This window comes from Protopterus annectens, chromosome 17.part0, assembly GCF_019279795.1.
Source record: "Protopterus annectens isolate FY-2018-M chromosome 17.part0, PAN1.0, whole genome shotgun sequence".
In the NCBI taxonomy this organism is placed as follows: Eukaryota; Metazoa; Chordata; order Ceratodontiformes; family Protopteridae; genus Protopterus; species Protopterus annectens.
In genome coordinates, this window is record NC_056751.1 from 497070382 (window position 1) to 497090268 (window position 19887).

Genomic DNA, 19887 nt, shown 5'->3' on the forward strand with positions numbered 1-19887 from the left:
ATGAATACACCAAAGCACACATACCCTGTAGAAATATGACCCAGTCCAGAAGTATACATGCAACTTATAGTTTTACAAATAGCAACATGATAAAAAGTAACCCTTTTTGTTCATACCTGGTACAGGTGGCTGTGTCTTTTGAACCTCTAATGTACATGTACACCGTAAGTCAAAAAGATTTAAAAAGATTTATAGTGACTAAGGGGTACAGGATATTTACAGGTAGTGATACACAGAATAGGACTACATACACTGAGTATCTGCAGTGGATTGCCTCAACCTCAACATCCAGAACCACACTGTGAGACTCTAAAGAGTTGCAAAGTCTTTTGTAGAGGACAGAAAGTCATTTGTCACTACTAGATGTGGTACACTCAGTGGCCATCCACTTGTTTTCTACATTCCCATGCCATATGCTCTGCTTTTTTATCATGCCCCTGCCCGCTTACCATTTCAGTGACCCTTTGTTGGACCATGTCATAACTGCTGCCCTGCCCACCAACTGTACTGACACTGGTTACAATGTCTGCCCATGTAAGGTCGGGTTTGGGCAGTTGAGTGGCATGCAGGTCAAACGGTCCTTATCCACAGAGATGGAGGGACTTGAATGACACCTCAGTCTCACAATCAGAAAACTTTGCCTCCTTTTTGAAGCAGTCCCACAAGATGCATTACTGTGCCTTGGTTCGACTGGTTCTTAGACACTATCTGTGTCATATGAAAAACACCGGAATTAACAGGCTTGTTCCTTTATGGACCTTACAAATACCATCATTGCCCTGCTCATATGTCATTCTAGTTTTGTGCCTGACAGTTTTGTATCTGTATTCTTGATCTTTAAACAAAATCAGGCCTATAGGTTTAATGTGCATGCGTCTTTGACAAATCAATCAAAGACGTAGAAGCGACAAAAGACATAGCGCTATTCTTATCACTATTACATACATTTGCCTACTGATATATCTGAAACATATTCAACACAAATTGTATGGAAACGAGCTCTGACTACGAGCCTGGTGAGTGTCTACCATCCACCTTAACAATTCTGAGACCAGCAATATCCATCGTAATACTCCTTAGCCCACACATTTAAAAGTACTGATGAACTTGCATCTCTTACTGTCAATATGGTGATGAGGATCTCTGCTTCTTATTGTACTTACACAGTTTAGATTCATCTGTTTGAGCACAATGATTATGCTAATTAGGGCCCAGCTCATTACGATTTCTGAATAATCAATTTGTGCAATGATAAAACCTGCTAAATGTCATGCAGACTTCTTCTTGGTTTCGTGCACATGCCAGGTCCTTGTGGGCAGCACTGCTAACACGCAGATCAAACCATGCCTTCAGGGGGTCTGGAATTACATATTTAACCATCTATGCAAAGAGTTGATGTAGTGCCTGATTACTTCACGTCATACACAGGGATTGATGACATCAATATTTCACACCTTAATGTGCCATTTTGACCCATACAAATACAGTAACTATGTTTACTGATTTGTGCCATGCGTCACACAAATGAGATGCCCATCGATGACAGGTGGTACATGCGAGACCTGATTTTGGAGTCTCTTCTCTGTCATTTTACCTGTGATACTTCAAGATAAGACATTTTGACTGGGGAAGTAGGGGTTCTTGCTTTTTTAAGAGCTCAAAGGGGGTCTAAGGAGGAATCAAAGATATTTCTTTTGCACATCCATCTGAATTACACCAGGAGGCTTTTATAGGAGGGCTATAAAGGGCCACAGTGTAAGACTGAAGTCTTAACTAGTTTATCCCACGCTGTCATCCATGCAACTGGAATCCCAAACATGAAGGGAACAGTGCTTTCACCGTTATTGTGACATGAGGCTTCACAATCCTGACATCCTTGGCCAATAGGGAATGACGTTGAAGATCAGGCACCGTCTATGTTTTGTAAGTAGACCTCTTGTGTTAGCTAGATGTTTAAAGTGGTGTTACATGCCGTGCAGATATATTATACACTGCTGTTTTTATTTTTATGTGTATAGTCCCTAAAGATATTTAAAAGGATAGGCATCTACAAAGGAAGAAATTAATGCATATAAGAGAGAGCTGAGGTGAAATACCTGTTTTATACTACCTTGCTTTAAATATTAACAGTAGTTATAATTTATTCCAAAAATGTTTAACTTTGGTATGCCAGTACAGCCACTAATACCATAGCTTAAACGTAGCATCACAGATATTACCAGTGAGTTCAGTAGCTGCACCATCATCACAGTTATGCTACTATGCAAAGTATTTACATTTATTTTTCGGTTACATTATTATAAGTGTAACATTTCATAGGGCAAATATGTAAGATCATCATTATACGTTCATTGGAAATATTTAATTGTAAAAAAAGAAGATTGTTTCCTTTGTATATCACCTGTGACTGAAACGTATGCCTGAGCAGCACATTTTCTTTGTGTCTGTACATTTGTCTCTGGCGTTATTACTACATAACAGATTACAGGCACCTGTTGGTCTGTCTAAATAACTCATCACATTAATTCTCTGTCTGTCAGACCACATGTGATGATGGCTGTTGTTTCAGGTGCTCCTCTCTGTTCTGTATACTACTTGCATTATTCAATTCATAAATGTTTAGTATTTTCTTTCTCTCCATTTCTTTTATGGTACAGCACTTGCACCTGCACCCATCCCACTGGCAAAGCCTGTCATCAAACACAGGTGGTAACACCAGAGCCCTCACCACAAGAAACATGCAGGACATCTGGGTCCCAACCTGCCACAGTTATCTAGACACCTTCTGCTCATTTAAGGTAGTTTTGCACTGCATGCAGGTGCAGTTGTACCCAGCAATAGCAGTCTAAGTGCAGGAGATGCTGTTAACATCCAACAGTAGCCAGCAGAAATTGTGGCAGCTATAATAGCCTTCCTTGGCCAAATACTTTATCTGGTGACTTGTTGAGTCATATCTTTGTACAACACTTACTCCTCCATCTGTGATGGGCCCAGTGTTAATGGCACCCAAGCAAATAAGTAACCTCATTCTACCCCCAAACTTGGTGTTCTTCTCCCTGTTCTTTCCATGTTCACTACTGTTGGTTGTTTAATCGACCCCTTATTGTTGCCTTCACTCTGTCTGTCTTCTTCATCACTGTGCTCCCCATCTGTCACTGTGTTGCCACACACCCTGGATGTCATGTCTATCTTACCCTACTATTTCCTTCCCCAACTCCCCCTTTTCTTTATAAATATAAAATGGACACCTGACCCACAAAAAACAGGCCTCTTTCCTTCTGTTCACTACTTATTTGTATACCATCTTTAGTTCTTTTTGCTAGTTTTCCCCTTTTTATCACTTTCCTATACTTCCATTTCTAACCTCTAATCTGGTCAGAAAATATGTAAAAGCACCTCACACTCTCGCATAGTACCAACCTATGAACCAGTGATCATATGTAGGGTGTCCAAATTATTTATATGTTGTGATCCTACTGTGCAAAAGTGGTCAAAAAAATGACCATTGATGACCCTATACATCTCATGAGAAATGGAAACTGTTTATGAGTAACTGATTGTTTTGTTGTTTTCTTTGCATTTGAATCACTTCGATTCTTAATTTTTGGTTGTAAAATCAAATAAAAACTGTTTTTAAAAAGAAATGGCACTGCTTATTGCATAGCAGTGATCAAGATTATGTGCTTCACTGAAATTTTCAATGTGAATGCATGGGTCTCCTTTTACATTAAATGCTTTGTGGAGTGCAAATGAAGATCAGTGTGGGTTCAGTAACCATCAGGGCTGAACTGATGATGTTTTCATGACATTTGCATTATAGGACATGAACAGTCATCAGTCTTCACTGATATCATAACTTAGTTTAGTATGTACATCTTGCTACTGTTCTGTACCCCACCTGTCATGTCTGATTTTTATTTTTTTTTTTTATTTCAACAACTTGAGACTAATACCAGTGTGTGTTGAATACCCCCACTTTTCAATAGTCTTCCACATCGCTGATTGTGTCAACGCCTCTATTTGTAGTAGTGTCTATGTTATATGTTTTTTTCTGGCCCTACTGCCTACTCTATCTTCCTACCTTAAGTATATTTCCCTTACTACCTTCTAAATTTATCTTCTCCACATATGTATCCACAGGTAAGCAATACATCAGCATACAACCATTATGACCAAATGTGTGCCCATGTACTCACTAGCTACTTTCAATATCTGCATTTGCTGGATGAGTCATCCTTATTCTCATACTTTGCTATGGCAGCAAATTACCCTAAAATGACCTCCCCATGGGTCCTTAATGTGGCCGTGTTGAGAAGCTGACCATCACACAAATTTGCCTGGCTGCATGCATTCTTAATGAACTTTGGCATTCATTACACATACAAAGTAAAGAGTAATAAGTCAGCCATGATCATGGACATGATGTTTGTGAAGGCCTAACATTGTTGTAGCCAACAAAGAGCTTGAAGGTGTGGTAAAGAATGCTACAAAATTTTCCAAACACAAGCATGCAGTTTAATATTTAAGATGTTTTACTACACCTGTGTTAGATTTTTGTATTCTATTGTCTGAGTTCATAACCAGATAATGTAGTGCTTTGGACCCATTTGCACAACAAGATTGTCCCAGTAGTCTAGATTACCTTGAGAAACCACTGGAGACCTTCACTGAATATCTAATGTAGAATGATTTGTCATATCAAATACTTATTCGTAAAATTTTTGCAGGCTCAGAAGAAGAATTGATTCCAAGTATATGAATTATATAAGTGTTCAAAATGTGATCCAGAAAAAAAATGTGGAAAATTAAATTAAGTGGTCAACTAAAATATGTATTAGTGCTGAAAAATAATGAAGGAGTATGCCTTCCAGCAGATGTCAGCTATTATGATAGGCAAGATCTCCCAAAGCCCCTTTATAAAGGGTGCCTGAGGTAACATAAAAAAGGTTATTTTACCAGGGTTAATATAGTTCACAGCCCCATGTGACGAGAAAAAACAATTTAAAATTCAGTAGGTATCATTCTTATCTATAAGCATTACCAACTGGGATGAACATCTTTTAAATTTTTAATTGCATCAATCAAAACAGCAAGTAAAAGACATGATGCCCGCATAAAAGCCATTTTTACTTACACAAATTTTCATAAGTAAGATAACTATATAGATAAAGTTTGCAGACTGGCAGTGCTTATTACCTTAGACAAGGGGAGAAGTGAAAGTTTTCAAAAATGGAATTAGTGGATGAAAGCTAAGATATCTAAATTTAATACACAACTTTCAATTTGCACGATTATGAAAGTAACAATCTCTACCTTATTTCTGTTTTAAATATTAGGTGCTGCCAATATTTTAAACCACTAATAGAAAATAGGAAAGCACACAAACGTCTTTGTAGAGAGTAATGTAAGCATAACATAGCTCCAGTATGGAACCGCATCTTAGAAAACTAACCCATGCAAAATTATAATGGCTGCCTATGTTTGCAAATGAGGTGCATGGCTTTGTAGCTGTCAGTAACAGAAAGAAAACGTATGTTATATGGAGCAGTAGTTATGTTGTACAAAAGTATAAATACAGTATTTCAGATCAATTTCATTATGGTGTCTAATGTGTTTCAGAATGAGTTTTGTTGTGTCTGTTCATAAAATAATAAGTTGATATTAGATTCTGATAGGAAGCACATCTCAATACACACACACACACACACACATATATATATATATATATATATATATATATATATATATGAGAAATTCTACAATGTTAAAGATAGATTTAGTGTCTTTTAAAGGAGATTCAATGCAGCCTATAGGTATGATAGATATGTGTAGTTTTCAAGATTTGTTTTTTTTTTCCTATGTGACTATCAGCTAAAACTATGGCATTAACTGTATTTGTGAGATCCTAAACACAGGACACAGGAGAGAAGTATGTTTATTTTTCTATAGTCCAATTTGAACATTAGCTAAGTATTTAAGGAAAAGAGGGACAAAGCACTCTAAATTGTGAATAAGTACCGAAATATATGTGCCAAATATTTCATTCATTGATACTGAAGCCAATTTATGATACAAAAAGAAATTTTATGACAATTACAATATGTCCAGAGATGAAAATATGCTCAATAGATGCAAGCTAAAGAAGAAGATATGCTACAAAATAAAAATATAGCAGAAAGTTAAATGAGAAAGAGAAATCTATGGTTGAGAGATATAGAGCAGCATTAAGAGATATTGTGAAAGGGAAAACATAGCAGGCATTTAAATGTATAGGAATGGGAATAGACGTAAGAAGGCCAGAGTGTAGTAAATAGGAACTAATGAGAGAAAGTGTAATGGTGGCATCTTAGCTAAGGTAAGGTAATAAGTGTTTGTTACAATAGGAATTAAACACAATAATGGAAAGCAAGTTTGTAGAGTAAGAGGGGAGTCAGAGTAAGACAAAGCAAATATTTGGAGAAAAAGAGTGCAGATGAGTATTTCAACATGACATTTTATATCTATCTATCTATATATATATATATATATATATATATATATATATATATATATATATGTGTGTGTGTGTGTGTGTGTGTGTGTGTGTATGTGTGTATGCACATATACACACGCACACACATGTGGGTGATATACCTCAAACCAGATCATAAAGAACATCTTTACTCCTCTGCCTTAGATATTACTTTTGTACTGGATTCTCTGCAATGAGCTGTGACTGCCTCATAGTCTTTAAGGCCAGTGTAATCCTATTCTGCACAATAAAACACAGCAATTACAGAACACCTTGCTGTAAATCAAGGTAAAGAATGGCTATCTGACAGAAGATATACCATGTGTCAAATATCTTGGTGTTAACTATAAACAAGATCATGTATACTAACAAGTTAATCACTGAGATATACTGACAAAAAATATTGAAGCTTTTTATATCAGACAGTGCCTTCTTGCACACCTCCATAGCCATAGCTGTAAAATCATTACTTATCCTTCATCTCTTACTGTTCTCCTGGATGCAAATATAGCTACAAGGTCAATGAATGCATAGCACCCCTTACCACAATGTAGCAATACATTTATCACACAACACCCCAGAAAGTGCTGTGATCAGCTCTGTATGGTCTATAATGATCAGGACTAGAGCAGCTCTGATTTCAATAGGCTTGAAGCTCATGTTGGTTAGCTAACTTATGAATCATACATGGCTTCCTAAATTATGGGACTGTAGCTATGTGGAAAATATTCTGTACATATATCTGTTATTCCAGTAGTTATTTTCAGATTTAAAAAGAACAACAGAATGTGCAACTCTGGTGTACTAGCAGATGCTACCATATGGGAAGTCATATGTTAAGTATGCAGTCTTCCCTTCACCCTGATATACTGTACAACATCATAATCTACATGCAGCTCGTCAGTACAGTTGAAGTTGCTTCTTATGCACTCTAATGCAGTGATTATTATATAGCTCATCAAAACACCACTGATATTCACTGATACCTCTTTTGTTCACCCTACAGGTAATGTACCACAATATGATGGGAATTCTACTGTCAGTCAACGACAGAACAGAACCAGCAATGCCAACATTTTGAAGTTTATTTACAGATTCACTGATTTAAGTATATTCTAAGTCCACTAAATCTCATGACCACTCATGCCTTGCCAGTAACCTTCCTCAGGCCACACTCCCTTTCTCTAGGAGGGTCACAGCAGTCAATCCTGGCGTAAATTTTGACTACTGATCCAGTCAACCTATTCATGTTTAAAGGAAGATGATTAGTTCTCCTGCTTAACATGGAGGATATGTTTATTCCAGAGGCTTAGGAGGCCTCAAATGTGTTTTTTTTTTATCTGCTAGTGAAGATTTAGGTCCCTGGTTCTAGTAGTGGTGGAAATACAGGATGTGAAGGGAAACAGGGAGTCCAGGATTGTTAGTTCCCTAATGATGCAGTAAGTAATATACAGATTTCTTCTCAAAAGTCTATAGGACATTGAATAAAGGGAGAGAACATTTACTTTGTCTTTTGATTGCTCTGAGACTTTATGGTTGTAATCTTTTTGATTAGGAATCTTGGTAGCCTTTCTTATGGATTGATATGTTTGGTGAGATACATCTCAAAGGGGGCATTGTACTCAAAAATTGCCCTGATCAATGCGAGTATAAGGTAGTGACTACCTCTTTAGCCTTGATAATATAGCCTTGATAATATTCCTTTGGCAATTAGCTGTGCAAAATAAAAGTGTTTTCTGACAACACATGATGATCAAAAGGGATGGAGCTATCAAACAAAATATTTCAGTCCATAACAACATTTTTGTTTCTAGTGATGTATCATATATACATTGTGATGAGGGGAAGGGTTTGTCTACCAAAAGTGGTAATACTACATGTTTTAAATTTAAGTTTGAGCCTATTTTAGTACAACAAGACTTTACTTGAGCAGGTCATTCTGGAGGATTTGTGTTTCATAGGGTACTTAACAACAACCCACATTTTGTAATCATCTGCAAACTTTATTAGCCAGGAGTCTCAGCTCTCTGATGTGAAATCCGAGATGTAAATACTAAAAAGGAGATGTGCCAGTACTGAGCCCCGAGGTACACCACTGGTCACTTTCCTACTTAATGATGAGGCATCTGCAAGTCACGCTCTGTAGGTTCTACCTTTCTGTCAGCATTTTATCACATAAGGTTCAATTTTTAAAACATTTAGCAAATTTCTTCTGAAGGGTCTTTTCCTTGTTTGGGTAAAACAGCCTTTTCTTCCAAAATGCTGGTGGCTCCTCTCTCCTTTCAGAGTAGTGTGAAACAAAATAGTCCAGATGTTTTTCACTTTATTCCCTCCTAAGTTCCAAACTTCCAAAGGAATATAATCTATTATTGCAGACTTCCTATTAATTGATTATATGTCACTACTTTATTTAATTTGTATTCAGATGCAACATGTTCACAAAGGGCCATTGCAATTTGAGGTTTCCACTTATTTCCATAGCTAGTTGATGCTTGAACTGATTATATTTCATTAGGAAACAAAGGGGCACAGCTCCTTAAGTGATGCATACAGAGATAACATTCTCCATTCTGTGCCAAAACATAATTATCCATTTAGGTGAAAAATGTTTTTATTCAGTCAGTGGTAACAGGGTCAAACTGGCTTTGATTAGCTACTCTGAAACCCAGCGTTACATTAGTTGCTGCTTATTCTATCTATTCTTTCATTACTATTTTCAATGATGACGTTTATTAAAAGATAATGTAAATGTTGACCTATGAAACATTGAACTGACTATGTCGATTCAAGGGAAAATCCCCAAGACTCAACTGACAGATGTTTACTGATCTAGATTTTCTTCCAAAACATTATAAACATTTTTTTAACACATGGGTAAGCCACTCTGTAATCCCTATACTGAAGGACATCAACACCAATACCCCCTTCCATAAATATAATGTCATAAAGAATTGTAAGCAGTCTAAGAGGGTGAGCAGAGTACTGAGGACAAGTCTTATTGTTCAATTATTATAAGAGCAAATGCACTTGGCAAAGTATAAAATTGGGGAAATGGATTGGAAAATTAATTTTCAAAAATAAGAAGCTGGTCACACCTACAGAAACCATGATAACAGCATGCAATTTAATTAATTCTTCTGAATTATAATGTATGGAATGATTAATGATCATAAGCAGACTGTAATACATACTATAACTTTGATATGAAATTGGTCATTTATGTATAAAGTGACATAAACTACTGCATGGGCTATCGCAACATATTCTGCTACTTTGGATAATACCTGCCACCAATATAATCTGTATGAATATATTTAGTTTCTTTCTGTTTTGTTATGTGGATACCAAAATAATCTGTGATGTAAATAAACTTTGTAGCACTAGTATTTCCTCAGTAAAGGAGTTTCTATTCACTGGAACCATCCAGTGAACAAAAAGGATAAAAGTAAAAGAATATTTTAGAGGTCTGTCCTTTCTGGATTGACAAATATATTTCTTTTATTTCTGCATGTTCTAATCTTATTTGTATGTGGATGTTTGCACCTGTAAGAAATTATATTCATAACATACCATGACATCCTAATGAATATGTTATATTCTTCATCTATTTCAGATCTTTTAGAAGACAACACGCTTTTATAGTCTATACAGTGCTATGGAGGTAGCACTGTGTGAATCCTACCCTATCAATGGATTCCTTTCAGATACTGCAAATAAAACTCTAGCCACAATCTTATTACTGCCAACTCTTTTATATGTTCCTATCCTAACAAACATGAACAATGAAAAGAAAGAAACTCATCTCCTGCTACAACAAAATAGCTAAATTTGCCTCCAAATCTCCCTCATAGAACCTACCATTGCACAGCTTGAAGCAATTAAACTGGCTTGACTGCACAACTACCTAACATATTCACAATTAACTACAGCGTGTAAAATAATTCACCATAGGTTCATAGGTAGGTACTAGGCTATAGGCCCTAGGGCCTATACAAGCACAGCCAAAAAGGTACACTGGCTTTTGCCATCCAAGAAAATTATTTTCCTGTGCCCCTGAAGAGCACAGCCACAGAAGTGATCCCTGGGGTGAATTTCCTATTTCCCATCCAATCATCAAGATTTTTCTTGAAGAGTGCTAATGAGGAGCTTTGTTTGATATAGATAGGTAGTTTATTCCAGAGTATGGGAAGTCTCTGGGACAGGAATCTATCCCTCCGACATGTTCTGTTTATTGTGGTGACAAGGTTTAGTTCCCTAGAGCATGTAGCTCGGAGAGATTGGGATTTCTTTAAGTGTAGCATGTTCAAGAGCTCTGGGTTTGACATAGCTTTGTATGTTAGGCAGAGATCACCTCTGAGTAGGCGATATGTGATGGAGTAAAGCTGGCGTTTTTTGAGACGGTCTGCGTAAGGTATCTGTTTGAGGCCAGTAATCCTCTTTGTGAGGTATTTCTGCGGCCTTTCCAGTTGTTGTAGATGTCTTGTGAGGTACATACCAAAAGGGGTGTTGTACTCTATAATGGGTCTAATGAGCGATGAGTAGAGGGGAACAATGACCTCTTTTTTTCTGGATGAGAAACCTTTTGTGATGAGGTGTGCCACATAGAAGGATTTCCTGACTACTGTGGCAATGTGATTATCAAAGGAGAGACTACTGTCCACCTGTGTCCCAAGGTCTCTTATCATTAAGTATACTACCACCTATGTTGTAGTTCATGGGTACAGAGTTTTTACCAAAGGGGATGACAATGTACTTTTTGGCATTGCGCTTGAGGCCATGGCTTTGACAGCAGGCATCTGTTTCAGTGAGGCCCTTTTGTAGGATGTCCACATCGTTAGGAGTTTCGATTATGGCTCCTAGTTTGCAGTCATCTGTGAACTTCGTTAGCCAAAGACCTTCTGTGTTAGCCTGTACTTCAGAGAATCCATCCATAAAAATGCCCTGCACTAAAAAACATATTACCGCCCTACTGTCCAGCAAGGGACCTCTGATCTAGGAACAAGTTCTTACTATAGACAAACAGGTCAAATACTGCTGCAGGAGGTTCAATTTATGTCCAGTACATTGTTAAACTCTGGAATAGTATCTCTCCACAATAAAAACTCTCCAACAAACTCGATAGCTTTAAACCACTGCTTAAACAATATCTTAACCAGTTCTGGCCCTCCACATGCTCATCACCAGGTTAAAACTTTATGTTCACCATAGAATACTCTCGAAATACTCTCCTTAAACAGAATTTTCTCAACCTCTCACTGAAATGAGAAAATTTTTATACATAACTGATGCATGTACAAACACATTGTTACACATGGGTGCTCTCTTTAGTAACTTCTACCTCTGTATAATCTTAGAACGTATAAATGTAACTACTGTTTGTGTATAAATGCAAATAGATACAGAATTAAGTATAATGCAAAGTAAGCAAATTGAACTTTTTACCCCAGCCCTCAGCTGAAAATGGGTATTACCCAGTCACATTTTCCTGGAAAACTAAGACAAACAAATAAATAAATCATACACATATACTTTATGAGGTTACAGTTTCATGTTGTATACAATAGTTCTGTAGCTTGGAAGTGTGGCAAAAAATAAAATATCTCTTTTGAACAAGGAGGTGAAGATATAATTGATGGCTTGCAACCTACTATTGCACGGCTACTAGTATGAATATAACCAAAAATGGCTCCAAAAATGTACATCATTTTAATTATTTATATATTACAAAAAAAAAAAAATATTGTCCCATTTGTAATGTCTCACTTTAAATTAAACACTTTTGTTCCAAATAATCAATATCAATAAAGTTCCATAGTGACTGTTTAGAATGGAAGGGATAAATTCAAATAAAGTGTGGCATTAGTAATAGGGCAGTGTTTTTATTTTCTTTACTAAATATGACAGATTATTTTTGCTTAGACAACCCCTCTTCTTTTGTGTACAGAAGCAGTGATGCAAAAACATTTTTTTTTATTTTTTTACTTGTTTTCTTGATAATTTTATTTGGTTCCCTATTACGCTGTCACAGATGCAAGTTGTTGAATGCATCTTTTTCAAACTGAAAAGTGCGAAAAAGGCAAAATAGCAAAGCGGCTTTTCAGCAAATTCTTTCCCTGAGAAATAATTTGTTTGGCCGCTTTCGCTACTTTACCTTTTCGCACTGTAGTGTGATCTCGGAGTTGGTATATTTAAGTAGGGGGCACAGCCCCACACATTATGTAATGTTTTACATTTTTTTGTTTCATTTCGGAACAGCGATTTTTTTCCCTTGGAAAAAAATATCGCTGTTCTGAAGTTTCGACATTGTAAGTGTTCACTTACATGGGGTCGATTATGTGTCGTTCACTGTTCTGAACATGCTATATCATTATATAGACCCTTTTATTTTACTAAAGAAAGGGCGTTGTGGACGATGCTAAAGTAAAAAGACAATGAGGTACTTAATTGAATTTAATTTATTGCAGCTGATTTGTTTGTAGGGTAAGTGAACTGGTTCTTATCTGATGCTTCAGCCTCAATCTTTACTAAAAAGCCAATGATAAGTGCAACATATATATTTACTTTTAGAGGAATCCATCTACCATAATTTTTTAGGAACATGGAAGGATACTGTTGTACCTGAAAACACACGATTACAACTTGAAAGAGCAAACAATACACATATATGAGCAAACACTTTTTACTGTTGTAAAAAAGTGAATGCTCACAGGAGTCTTTTTTTTCAAATTTAGTTGTTTGCTGGCAACCTTTTGTATGAGAATGCATTGCAGCAGGGTAAAAGAATATGCCCCTACCCCGCTGCTGTGTTACCGCAGAGTTAGTATATATAATTAGGAGAGGGTTAAGGGGCATGCAGGGGGCTTGCCACCCAGCAAAAAATAAATATATACATAAATAAATACTTTTTTTTGCATATTTTCAATCACTTGAGACTCTCTAAGATGATTGCTCTTTGTGTGATCACTCTTGTGAGCATTCAATATTTCATAAGACACTCCACACACAAGCGCATACATATACATATACATAGCCCCCCCCCCCACACACACACACACACACACACACACACACACACACACACACACACACACACACACACACAAACCTATATAGAACATCTAACATCCATATAATCAAGGACCAAAGCAGAACTGAACCCCTAACTTTGGTGCTGTGAGGCTTAGCTCTTAACTGAGACACTGTGCTGCTGTTGCAATAACGGACTAAAGACTCTGTAATTAATATCGCTTATCGTTTAATGTTTCTTAAGTAAGTTCAGCTTTAAAAATTAGAAGCTCTATTATTACATCTACTGCAACAAGTGCAGATTGGCATTCTGACAGCACAAGATGTAATGGCTCCTTGTCAGTAGCAGATTTCAAATCAAGGTTCGGTACACTATTTTTAGAAAAGGTGAATGGTACGTAAACATTTTAACTCAATTGGTTTTTTCTTTTTTCTTTTCATGATTCATCTCATTTACTGGAAATAGTTAATAATAGTTGCTACATCTGTCAATAGCATCAGAACTAGTTTCTTGAATTGATTTTTTTTTTTACTTGTAAATTACATTATCAGATGTCTGTGAATACATTGTTAAGAATATTGCTCTGCAGTGTATATTACTTTACTGAGCTTTACTGAGAAATAGTACAAGACACTGCAAAGTTTTGTATTTTTTAGTGGTTCAGCAAGCATGTCCTAAATGTATACTATGAAATGGGCTCAGAAAACAATCTGATTGACTAAAGGGGATGTAAATTTTGTTCAACCCATATTTAAACTTAAGACCCACGACAAAATGAAGGTTTAAAAAATCTATTTTTAAGAGAATTAATGTATCAGATTTTATGCTGAACAGAAACTAACACATAGTTAGGCGTGCAAGACACTTGTCCGTTAGCCTTATGCATTACAGCACCTTTGATTTTTTGTGAACATCTATTGTCTGCATGCCCTAACATCTGTTACTGTTACATACTGCTTTCACCTACCTCAATATTTCAATATTTCAGTATGAATTAGGAATTTGCTTTTTTAGTATAGTGGCACAATGCATCTACTTGCTAAAAAAAAAAATGGAATTTTATACCCTCTCAAAAAAAAAAAAAAAAGAATGAACTGTGTGCCCACCTTACTAATGGATACCTAATATGGAATTTAATGTTATCAAGTGTATTTTAGTGTATCCACTTATTTACTTGGTCTTATATTTTTAAACTGCATTCCTCCTAATATTTAAGATAATTAAATTTATTAAAACATTAATTTTGTATTTCTTATTCATTTATAGATATTTTCTAATAAACTTTCTAAAATGGTTATGAATGCAATCAAGAATTAAATTAATATACAGGTGAGAGCTGACAGAAATCAGTTTCGCTTTGACATCAGTTACATAAATCCCTACCAGCCAGATGGCAACGAGCTAGGTTATCAGTTAAGTGTCACTAGCACCCCAAGTTTGGGAAGGTACCAAGGTTGCTGTAGGACTGGAAAGAGGAGGACAAACTGAATCAGCTGACATTGATCTCTTCTATTTCTAGGTATGGATTTGGAGGATGTTACCACTGTTACACCTCTGTTGGTGACAAGGATCCTCACAAGCCACCACATGATGAAGAGTGAGGACACTGTGTAGACCACGTGTGGGTAGATATATGTACAGCATGAGTTTATGACACTGTACAAGCCTGTCCTATAGTTGGGGATCTTGAATGGTTGCTGCAGTAATGATGCTTCCTGGTTCTTCAGCCAAAAGTTATCGGTCACCCATGAACAAAAAGAATCTTCTAATGGGAGAAGGGTTTCTTGAGGATGTGGGGTGGGGCACCCAACAAAGTGTCATCCACCACCCCACAAAGGATCACCTCCAGGTTACCCAGAAAGGAGAAGATGGAGGATTCAGGTCTCGGTGAATGAAGAAACTGGAGGCTAAACAGGGGTCAAGCAAAGAAAGGATCAGTATAAAAAAAAAAAAATAAGTTCACAAGGGCTTAATTTAAGTTATGCTAAGCATAAAATAGTCTTTTTGTAACTTCAGAATTGTTTCAAAGACCATCTTTTAATATAAAAAATATGTTTGAAGCCTGCTTTTGGATGTCTCATTATGCTACTGGTTACATTAAAAGAGATACACACTTAACAATTAATCAGCTATTTCTTCTGTCAGTATAATGTTAATTACTAAACATTTACAGGATGTATGTGTGTAGGCTACCATCAAAGCTGCCACAAAACATCTAAAATTAGGATGTGAGTTCATTAAGTAACAAAAAATAAAGGCTATGACCCTTACCAAATCATCAATGTATTATGAGCGATAATGCTTGAAAATAAAGGAACAGCATTAGGAAGCCCTGCTCTTTCTATAGTATGCAATGAGCATACAAGCGAAAAGAAATGCTTTTCAGAACAACAACCTGAGTAAAAGCCTGAAGTCACAGATGTGTAGACAACAAAGTACATGATATTTTACAACAATAACACGTGTTTCTGGGTTTAGTCTATATTCAGACATTTACAGACAGACAGCAACCTGAGACAGAAAATGGCCATTCACATGCAAGTTTAGTTATATGGGATTCTGAAGATTCTGCTGCAGAACACTAAATATGGACTGCTTTCAGAGAAACAGATCTGAGTGTACTGCCTGAGCAGATCACAGTTCATAACTCCCGTTAGTGGACTTGAACTGTTACCAGAAGGCTAGGTAATGGAACACCATCATTTATAGTCTGGTTTCTGATTCATGTCCTTTTAATGTCCTAGCATAGCAGCTAAATTAATAAGTGTACAATACGCTGCATTTGCAGATGTAGTTTTGATACTAAAAGGTACCAGCTGAGATCCTTGAAGCTAAACGATCAGTTAGTAATCCATTAGCAATAGAACAGTTTTGCAAATGGACAGCTGTAGCTATTAAAATCTGTCTAGTAAAAAAAGATATACAGTGAAAGATACTGCACCCAAAAAATAAAGTTGGAGGATTTTATGAATCTACAAAAATACCTTGATCTGTTCTGCTGCTTAATATAAACAGCAATAAAATAGTTCTATTCCTTTAGACTATAGACAGAGTATCAGAAATTAAGCAAAACATTTTGAATTGTAACTTATCACAAGCCAGCATAGTGAAATGAGAAAGTAACTAAATGCTTTATAAAGGCATACCTCTTTACATGCATGTCATTCAATTTTAGATTTTGCTAAGCCTTTTAACAAACTGTGCTGGCTTAAATATTGAATGGCAAGAGAAAAGTATAAAGCTATACATCTCCATTCTGTGTACTGTTGAGTGGTGCAGGCTGGGAATCAAACCATCAGCTCAGTGAGTCCAGGAATACAATAGGCTACTGATGCAAGAAGTATACACCAGATGTTAAGAGTGAACTTCCTCAGAGAAAAATGTAATATCTTTCATTAATGATCGCTAAAACAAAGTACCCTTCAGGATGCTTTTTTTTTTTTTGGAATGAAATACCAACCATTCTTTACTGTTTGAAAAAATAGTATTAACCAACTATACACTCTCAAGGAAATATATTGATTGTCCAAAGAAATAAATTAAATAAATGTGTATAAAATTATTACAATCTCTTTTAGAAAAAATGAAAACAACAGGAATGCATGAACTATCTCTAACATTGCCACATCAGTTGGCTGACATCTCAAGCAACTGGAAACTACTTCTGACATGTTTATTTAAGGAAATTAATCTTGTTCATAGTTCTTTATTTGTAAACAATTTAAAACTACTATGTACAAAGGATACCAAAGACTAGTGATCCAGGAACACTGCCTGGTTTACTGAGTTGCTTGGTATCATACTCTACACAAATGGTCACTTCAGGGACTCAAACCCAGGGCTACTAAATAAAGCTCATTAGGAATGCACAGCTGTAATAAACTGCCAGACAGCACTACTGCACCCTTGCATTCTCTCCTTACCTCTAAATCAAGTCTGAGACCTATGTGCATTATGACAGACTATAAATTCTGCCAAGACAAGTGCAGATAAAGCACTTAAACATATATATTTTATAAGACCTCTCACAAGGGTAAAAAACAACAACAAAAAAAACTATTTATCTTGTTTAATATAATGACACTGTGAATTTTTTAAAGGTAGTAAAGTGACATATTTTCCTGATGTTTGTATAATAACCCTGCCCCTGTAGTTGTATCTCTTACTGCTTGGAAAATCTGTGTCTTCTTACCCATCTCCTCCAGCTCAGACGTCATGGACTTGGAACGTAAGGCAAGTGCAGGAGTGGTCAGGCGCTTTGTCTGCTGTGGAACTGAAACAAATAAATCAAACATTAATGTGTGAATCTTTGTTCATACAAGACAATTTGTAAGTTTACATATTTCTTCTCTTCTGATTCAGACAAGTACAACTGCTTCTATAACTAAAGGTGAGCAAACATACAATATCTCTCAAATGATGTTTCTGAAAGAAAAAAAAATGAGCTAACGGTTTCAAACAGGGATTCAATTTATTTTTATTTTAGAGAAAGGCAAGGCTATGCAGAATCACATCAGCCTAAACAGAAGTCATGCATGGTAGGCATTTACTTCTAACATAATGCACTTGTTTTTTCCAAGTTACATATATTTTTTCACAAAACTTTCACTGATACATGAAAGAAATAACATTTATTTTCTTAACAGGTAGCATTTTTACTACTCATCAAAGCGATGTCCAAGATAGTGGACTACATGTTGGTGTACAAAGTCCATTGAAAATGTGGGAGAAACAGATAAATTTAGGTTTTGTAAAACAGAATTGGAAACAGTTGCACACCTGGTTGTGACATACTAATGGCAGAAAGACTATATACTGAAATGCATAATAAAGTGGCAAGACTGTTGCACTGGGGATTGGGCAAACATTATGGTATAGAAGTGGTAGAAAAACACTGGAAACATGAGCCACAAATCATCATGGAAAATGATGAAGTCTACATTACACTGGGTCACGCATTATCAACAATTCAAAGGATAGATGCCAGAAAACTAGATATAGTGGTCCATAAAATGAAGACAAAAGTAGCATTGATCATTGAAATTGCCATACCCAGTGACTACAGTGTCTTGTGTACAGAGAGACACAAAGTTATAAAATATCAGGATTTGCAAGCAGAAATGAGAGCAATGAGGAAGAAAGATACCCAGACAGTTCCAACAGTAGTAGGAGCAACGGGGCTCATAAAAAAAGAATCTACAATGATATTTAGATATGTTACCAGTACATGTATGGGCGGCCACGGTGGTGCAGTGGTTAGCATTGCTGCCTCACAGCAAGAGGTTCTCCGGTTCGATCCTTGGCTGGGGTGCCTTCTGTGCGGAGTCTGCATGTCCTCCCTGTGGTCGCGTGGGTTTCCTCCGGGTGCTCCGGTTTCCTCCCACATCCCAAAGACATGCTGCAGGTGGATTGGACACTCTAAATTGGCCCTAGGTGTGCGTGTGAGTGTGCCTTCTGTGGAAGGTTGGGCGCCGGGCTGGCAACTCGACACCGTAAAACTCCACTGCTATTCAATGTGCGGACAAGGTGATCCGCTGTGGCGACCCCTAACCGGGAAAAGCCGAAAGAAGAAGAAGAAGACCAGTACATGTAACTCCATACGAATTGTAGAATGAATCATTACTGGGCACATTGTGTGTGCTGTGGAGAGCACTTCTTGTTGACATCAAAGACTGAAACAATACAAATTTCATGAACCTTAGTGGTACTTTGACTTAGGAATGGAGTCTATTCCTGTCATGGTATTAGAAACTCAAAAGATTTAGACAAATTAAAAAAAAAATGGAATTCATTGTCAGCTTACATTGCACATGGCAACAGCTACTGCATTTAGCAGCAACACTCAAGAGTACTGGTGATTCAAAGGCACAAGTTGCACAATAGTGGAGGACAAGTGCACCATGCATTATGAAGTGCATGCAAATAACTGCATAAAGAGGTGTAATTGAAGGAGTATAACCAAGCTGTGGAACAACAAGATGGAAATATAGACAAGCAAAATAGTCACAATTTTTAGTCACATCTCCAAGAATTTGCAGAATCGATTTTGTGATTCTACAAACACTTGTGACGTGGCATTGTACAAATCAATGTGTTAGGCATCAAAATAGTCTTTGCTGAAAAGCACCTAACCCAGTTTCTTGTTGTAGCAGACCACACCAGTGATGAAACTGTAGGCTGCAGATTGTTTCATAATTTAACTGACCAGGAGATAAGTGGCTTACGTAGAGTAGGATACAATAAGGAATTTTGTGTATGTGCAACAACTGCATACTAAATCATTGGTTGTATATGGCCTTCTTATTACTGTGCAGACCAAGGTATATATAGCACTCAGTGATTTAGCTAA

The 19887-nt window shown here is 36.6% G+C and overlaps 1 protein-coding gene across 1 annotated transcript in view; it reads right to left on the reverse strand.

Annotated features, from left to right (window-relative positions):
• The window catches only part of SHANK1 (SH3 and multiple ankyrin repeat domains 1), a 3668399-nt gene that overhangs the window by 425046 nt on the left and 3223466 nt on the right, over nucleotides 1-19887 (reverse strand). The window contains exon 17 of the mRNA XM_044059396.1: nucleotides 17731-17811. Coding sequence (XP_043915331.1) covers nucleotides 17731-17811 — 81 coding nt within the window. The remainder of the gene's footprint in view (nucleotides 1-17730; nucleotides 17812-19887) is intronic.